The sequence below is a fragment of the Caenorhabditis briggsae genome, assembly GCF_000004555.2.
Source record: "Caenorhabditis briggsae complete genome, chrIV, whole genome shotgun sequence".
Lineage (NCBI taxonomy): Eukaryota > Metazoa > Nematoda > Chromadorea > Rhabditida > Rhabditidae > Caenorhabditis > Caenorhabditis briggsae.
This window is the reverse complement of record NC_013487.2, coordinates 2,802,317-2,809,222: the sequence shown is the minus strand read 5'-3', so window position 1 is coordinate 2,809,222 and position 6,906 is coordinate 2,802,317. Positions and strand designations below refer to the sequence as shown.

At 36.4% G+C, this 6,906-nt stretch overlaps 2 protein-coding genes across 2 annotated transcripts; one reads left to right on the top strand and one right to left on the bottom strand.

Moving 5' to 3' along the window:
- Positions 1-931: 931 nt before the first annotated feature.
- On the top strand, positions 932-3,699 carry CBG22342 (the record flags this gene model as incomplete). Its single annotated transcript, XM_045244937.1, has 6 exons — positions 932-1,135; positions 1,227-1,397; positions 1,427-1,582; positions 1,629-1,805; positions 2,655-3,398; positions 3,463-3,699. The coding sequence occupies 6 exons, from the start codon at positions 932-934 to the stop codon at positions 3,697-3,699; spliced, it is 1,689 nt and encodes a 562-aa protein (XP_045097549.1).
- A 2,007-nt stretch (positions 3,700-5,706) lies between these two features.
- CBG22340 lies at positions 5,707-6,429 on the bottom strand (the record flags this gene model as incomplete). Its single annotated transcript, XM_002647135.1, has 3 exons — positions 5,707-5,930; positions 6,034-6,225; positions 6,408-6,429. The coding sequence occupies 3 exons, from the start codon at positions 6,427-6,429 to the stop codon at positions 5,707-5,709; spliced, it is 438 nt and encodes a 145-aa protein (XP_002647181.1).
- Positions 6,430-6,906: the final 477 nt, after the last annotated feature.

Sequence of the window (6,906 nt, the reverse complement as noted above, 5' to 3'; positions counted from 1 at the left end):
GGAGTTGAACTTGTGTGGCCACCGTTGAAGGTGCCACGTTACTACCAGCTGAGCAACGGTGGCACAACTTGCGCCACCGACCGATGTCATAACGATAGTGACGTATTGTGTGAACACAGATCACTGTACACAGTCACGTAAAAATGCATACTCGCGCGTTGAAAATAGCCCTGAAGTCTTCCTTGTCTGCCCTTCAATTTTTATACCATTCATTTTTTTAAAATGAAAGATTTTGAATTTTTTTCCGTTTTAAATTGTTGTAAAACTGAACTGAAGTTCTCGAGCCAATCATTATCCACCCCCGGCCGCAGTTTTATAATTCCGATCAATTTTCCTATTTTTGTACTAAATGAAACAGCAAAAAGTCCCATCTTATTCGTTTTTCTTTTAATTTGAGATCAATTGTCCCGATTTGTTCTAAATGAAACATAGGAAAAGTTTAATATATTATTTTCATAGGTTCTAGCAGTTTTCACCGTTTTCACCGTTTTCTTTTCCCCTTCTATTACACCCCATTCATTTTTCCCTCTGCATATTCGTATTTCCCGCACGCTCTCTGTTTCCTTGCGCTTCTCTGCATCTCTGCACTCTCTTTCTAATACGCACTTTCTCGTAGACAAACTGACCCGAAAAATGTGGCCGTTGGTCAATTGTCCGACCCCCCCCCCCTTCTTCTCTCTCCGTCCTACCTTTTTGATGGTCTTCAACATTTGTAAAAAGAGCCCCTATCTTTTAACTTTAAGCCGTTTTATTTTTATTCCTGTAAAAGCTATTAAAAATTGTCAACTGATTAATTGTTAATCAAATTGTTTCAAACATTTTATCAGTTAACATATTTCCAATACCTTGAACAGAAGCCCAGAAAAATTGTCTTAAACTTTACAGTTTGGTGGCCTTTCTATTCCATGTTTCAAAATAAGGTTTTTTTCAGATGATCGCCAGTAAAAACGCCCAAAAACCCTCAAAATCTCCACAAGAAGTACCACCAGTGACGGATGAGGAATACTACAAGACCAATGTCAAATTCAAGACAGAGCATGTGAAAATACTGGAGGAAGTCTTTTCAGTCAACAGATATCTGTCTGCGGAGAGAGTTAACCAACTTGCAAAAGATTTCTATTGTGAACCAACTAAGGTTAGTCGGAAGCATTGAGGTTCTAAAACGTCGTGAAAGCATGATGTACCCTTGAACACTTTCGAACATTACTAAAATCTCTTTTTTTCAGTTAAGAAATTGGTTCTCACATCGCCGCCAGGCAGTAAAGGCGGATCCACAAACTCCGCCAGACGAAATATTAACCAAAATCTATGAAAGCGATAATTCCTTTATGGAATATGGGAATAAGGAGCTCCTTGAGAAAACGAAGTGGTCAGAGGAGAAGGTTAATGACATTTTTGTTTTTTCCACACAATTTCTTTTTTTCAGATCGGCAACTGGTTTACTCAACGACGACTTCAGAATGGACCACTCAAGGAAACCGTAATAGAGCCGGTTCTAGAGAGCTTGTTCTTGAAACAGCAATTCCTAGGAAAACAAGAAGAAAATGAGCTGGAAAAGACAACTGGGATCAGTTGGTTCATTGTGAGTAAATATATTTTAAGCTTTAAAACTTTTTGAAAGATTTCAGATGCATCCATGGTTCAAAAAGAAGCGTCAAGAAGTCATTCGACAGCATCTAGGCGGTTCGATAGCCAACTTGCCCACTGAAATGATGATGCTGAAAGCTCATTATCGACAAAGCGACACTTTTGATCTGGCACTGAGAAGGAAGATTGCAGCAGAAATGGACTTTCATGATGAAGATGTAAGTTTTGAGTTGAAAATCTATCTAGGAAATCTCATTTCTTGTGAGAGATATTCAGAAATTTTCAACGAACAAACTATTTTTGATTTCATGATAAGCATCAGCTGACTGAAAGTCACACAGGAAGCTAGATAAATTGGGTCAAAGTGAATGGGTCCTTCTATCAATGGTTTTACCGTGAGCTTACATTTGGCTTACATTAACCCTACATTCTTGCAATTTGAGTTTTCTAGGCCACCACGTTAATGTGACCTAGAATTGGTTTGATATTAACCTGGTGTGTCTTCTAGGTAATTTTGAAGTGGCGGCTTAATTTTGCATGTTTGATTTTCTCGGCCAGCACTTCAATATGGCCTGGAATACACACATGTGAATATTAGATCAATTCTAGTCAATTTTACAATTTTATACTAGAAAACCCAATTTGAAAATGTTAGGTAGTCACTTCAAAATGATTTTCAAAAAACTAGAAAACAGACCAGGGGTATTTTGGGCTGTTTCTAGGCCGTTTTACTGGGGTGGCCTAGAAAACCCATTTTGAAAAAGTTAGGACATCACTTCAAAATCTCCTAGAAAACACACCAGGTGAATATCAGACCAACTCTATGTCATTTTACCATGGTGGCCTAGAAAACTAAGTTTGCAAATTTTAGGCCGCCACTTCAAAAATACTTTAAAAAACGAGAGAAAATGTCACCAACGACACTCCGAAATTCTTCTCGAATTTTCCTGCTTTTATATGAATTATTTATATAAATAATTAAGTGTTAATTGATGAACAGTTTCAACAAAGTTAGCATATTGAAACAGTTAATTATTCTTGGAACTTTTTGAAACATTATATTTCAGGTCACTGATTTCTTCTCGGAACTAACGACTGCTTATCAAGAGTTTATGGAGGAACAAGAAAACGAGGAAGATGTTGAAGAAATGGCCGATGCTCAAGATCCTGAGCAGGAAGAAATGCAAGATTCGCAAGACCACGTGGAGTCGGACATTCCATATTCTCGAAATGAGGTAGCGGACAATCAGCAAGGTCAAGATGAAGCCGAAGAGATGGAATACGATGAGGAGAACGGAGCACTTCCAGATTGGGAGTACCTGAATGCCCATTACTCGCAAAATGCTCCAAACGTTCTGGAATTGGAGGTCCAGAATGTTCCGGAGTTTGTTGCTGAAGAAACTGTCTCTTCTCCAAGTACGTCCAATGACTCAGTGACCGAAGAAGGGTCACAGGAGGCTGACCAGGACGTTGAAATATTAGGAATTCTTCCTCAACCAATCGTTGTGGCTCCAAGGATCAAGGTCGAGGATCAAGGTCCAGCTCCACCAGAACGCATTGTCTACGAGCTCCAGGATCGTCTTCTAGAGTTCCAAAATGAAGAACATGCTCCGGGACCTATTCCACTCCGGCGAGTGAAGACCACGATGGCTGAGATCATCAAGATCGATATGTGTGGATTGCTGAGGGGAACTCATGACACTGGATTCGTGTGCAAAGAACAGCTCCAAGAGTACAAAGTTTATGATCCCGTGACTCGAGAGCCTTTGGTGCTCCCTTTCAATGGCTCAGCGGATTTGAGCAGCTGGTCGGTAAGTATTATTTTATTCTCTTTTTAAATCGAATCAATAGTTTCTAAATTTCAAACGTTTTCAGCGGTGCCAAGTTCAAGAGTTCCTGGGCCAGATACTGCTTTCAAACACTGCACAATCGGTTGTGTCAAAATATTTGGAGAAATTTGAGCTGTTGACGTTCGAAGCAAAAACTGTTCAATTTTTTGAAGAATTGAACTCCTTGTTCTCTCATAGGAACCAGGGGATTAAGTGGAGTGAGTATGAAAAGATCTCGAGAGAAGTTGGAAAAGTCAGAAGAGTCCAACTTAAGCGAAATTGAATTTGTTTTCATCTATCATTTCTCTTATCATCTAACATTTCATCTGTCATTCATCTATCATTTCTGCTTCTTTCTTTGTGTCATTCCTCATTTCAAAATTTCAAAAAATTTCTCTGTTTTCCTATTGCTACTTATGAATTCCTTTTTTGAGATATTTATTGGGTATCCTTTTGACATGACTTAAATGAAAATTTATTGTGAAAAAAAACTTGCTATTGTTTTTTTGATTTCAGGAATTGCAGATGGTGGGAAACAAAATATAAAGACATTTAGTTCTGAAACAACGCTGATTATCTATAAATAACATCACAAAACACATGAAAATTATTGCAAAATTTGGTAAAATTGATCAGAACTACCGAAAGGAAACATTGGTGTACCTTATGAGTAACTTGAAACGTAAAAAGGATTACGGTAGACTCATCAGGAGAGTCAAAGGTGTAAACTCCATTCAGCACTACGCAAAAATGTAGATTTCAATTAATTGGTCAGATATAAGAACCTTGAAAACTTTCGACGACTCCTTTAAAGGCTTACAATAAATTTTATCAATTTTAGAATCTCAAAAAAATCCATATTATAAGAAAAATACTTCTGTTTCAGAATATTCAGATACCGTAAAACATGTATTAGAAGGGTCCCTTTAATAGAAGGGCCCCTCTAATAGAAGGGCCCTCCGAGAGGGGCATGGAAAAACAGAAGGGCCTCCTGTAATAGAAGGGCCCGCGTAATAAAAGGGCCCTCTGTGAGAAAGGACCTCATTCAGAATGTGTTTTGAAATCAGATACCTAATTTCGGTACTTTTTCAGTGGAAAATATTCCGGGAACTCCACAATTCAATAAAAATTTGTTGAAACTTTATTTTTCGATGAAAATCTTGCTAAATTTCGGTGAAATTGGCAGATTTTCATGAATTTTGAACGAACCTTCGTCGAATTTTTTGATGAAAAATTTCGGAACAAACTGGCCGGAAAAATAGAAGGGCCCCCTCTAATTGAAGGTAATAAAAAGGCCTTCTGGAGGTACCCTTGAACAATAGAAGGGCCGGCCCTTCTAATACAGGTTTTACGGTAACAACAAAAATTTTTATCCGTTAGTCCCGAGTCTACTTGAGCTGTCTGTTTTTTTATAATAGTTTTGATGCATTTGGTCCAGGTTTTCAAAAATATTGTTTGAAAAATTAGCTGTTTCTACTCAGTAATACACCTGCCTCATTTGTTCATGTTTCATTACACAAATCCGCGTCTTACTTCGGAATTACATTTTTAAACCCAATCATTTTTCACCTTATGATTACTTATTCCACGACAAAGACCAAAAACACAGCTAAAAATTTTGAAAGTGATTAGAAATTGATAAAAGTGATTGGAAGACTTATTAAAATAATATCAAGAAGGTAGTATTCGAAATACGACTGCTGACAAACAAATGGATCCTTTGAAGGTAGTTGGTTGAATCTAAAAATTATTAAGATCATTAAAAAAAAAACTAAAATCTCGGTTCCTACGCGAGATATCATAATTTTGTCAACTGATAAAATTTTGGTGACATTATGATAAAGATTTTATCAGTTGACAGGTTTACGAAACCTTTCACAGGAATCTAGATAATTGAAATCAAAGTGTGCGTACCTCGCCGCAAATCCTACATGAATCACAAGTGTCTCTTTTGGATCCGTTGGTTGATCATTCAACATTCGTGCCAGACGTACTGCATTCTTTCGATACCTTAAAACCAAAACTCTTCTGAATTGACCTAGATTTCGAGAATCCTCATTAAATAAGACTTTTTTCATAGCCTTCTTGATTATTTTGTAGTCTGCTGGTCAGTTTTTAGGAGTACGATAGAATCGCCATAAAGTTTTAACATCATTCCCTTTTTTGCCTAGTCAGCGAAAAAAGGGACTTATAACTCAAAAACTCGATCTGACACCGAATCAAAATGCAAGTATCTTTATTATTAATACAATTCTTTAAACATTAAACAATTTTTATCTCAAAAACAAATTCATGCAGTGATCTCAAATTCATCGTGATAAATCAAGTGTCTATCTCCTTCCTTCTTCCATATTTGCAAGATCTTTGCGTTGACAGTTCCCATTTTTTCAGTTTTCGTTGAAACATCAGTAGTGACGATCAGATAGTCTCCAGCTCCTCCGTATTTAGTATTGGAGAATGTGGAAACCGATTTTCCAGAAGCTTCGGCAAATTTGGCAACATAGGCAGTGATGGCTGGAATTTGTTTGAATTTAAAAGAAAAAATGGTTTTTAGGATCCAGAAATTTGAAATAAGAGACTTTCGCAGAATGTTAGAATTTCAAAAAAAAATGCTCACCTTTGTTTCCATAAACTGCTTCCTTGTCCTTATGAACCACGACTCCATTCGGATGATAGAATCCTTCGAGAGCATCCCATTGCTCATCATCCGCTGCTTTAGCACATGCAAAGAATTGTGGCTTCAAAACGGCTTCGGCTTCTGGAAAGCTATTTATGTTTGCTAACAATATATCAATGGTTTTGAAAACTTCTGAAAACATAACTAGATTTTGAAACAGTAGAATTTATCTTTTTTTTAAATTAATTTCAGTTTTTCAATTTTTTAAAAAATTTTCTTTTTCAGGAACAAGTTAAAAAACTGATTCAAATGTATCAGTATTCATTCTTGAGAATGTTTTCAATTAAAAAAAGTTGAATTCCTAAAAAAATTACGTTGTGCAGTGTAGGATGCCATTGTAACAACTCAAAACGCAGCGAATTCGAAGAGAATTGGAAGAAATTTCTTGTTTTCCAATTGCTCATCCTCTACTATTTATACAACCATCTTCCGTAGACTACGCTCACTACGTTTACTACATTTCAATCAACCTTTGGCAATTTCAGTGTCTGCGTCTTATCTGTTTTTTTTCCAATCTTTTTCATATTTTGTGTTCAGTGTGTCCTATAGAGAGAATACAAGTGCTATAGGGTACGGAAATTTGAAACTATTTGAAAATTCAAAAATTTTGATTTTCTCTAAACTTTAGAAGATCAAAATAGTTGGAAAATTATCTGACTGTTGGAGCATAGTTAATGTTCGGAAATAAGAACTTTTTGAAATAGCAAAGTATCAAGAAACAATAAAAAATTCAAACAGAATCTTCCTTTTCTCTTCAGATATCCATTTTTAAGTTTTGCTTTGATTTGGTCCGAATTGAAAAAAACATTATTT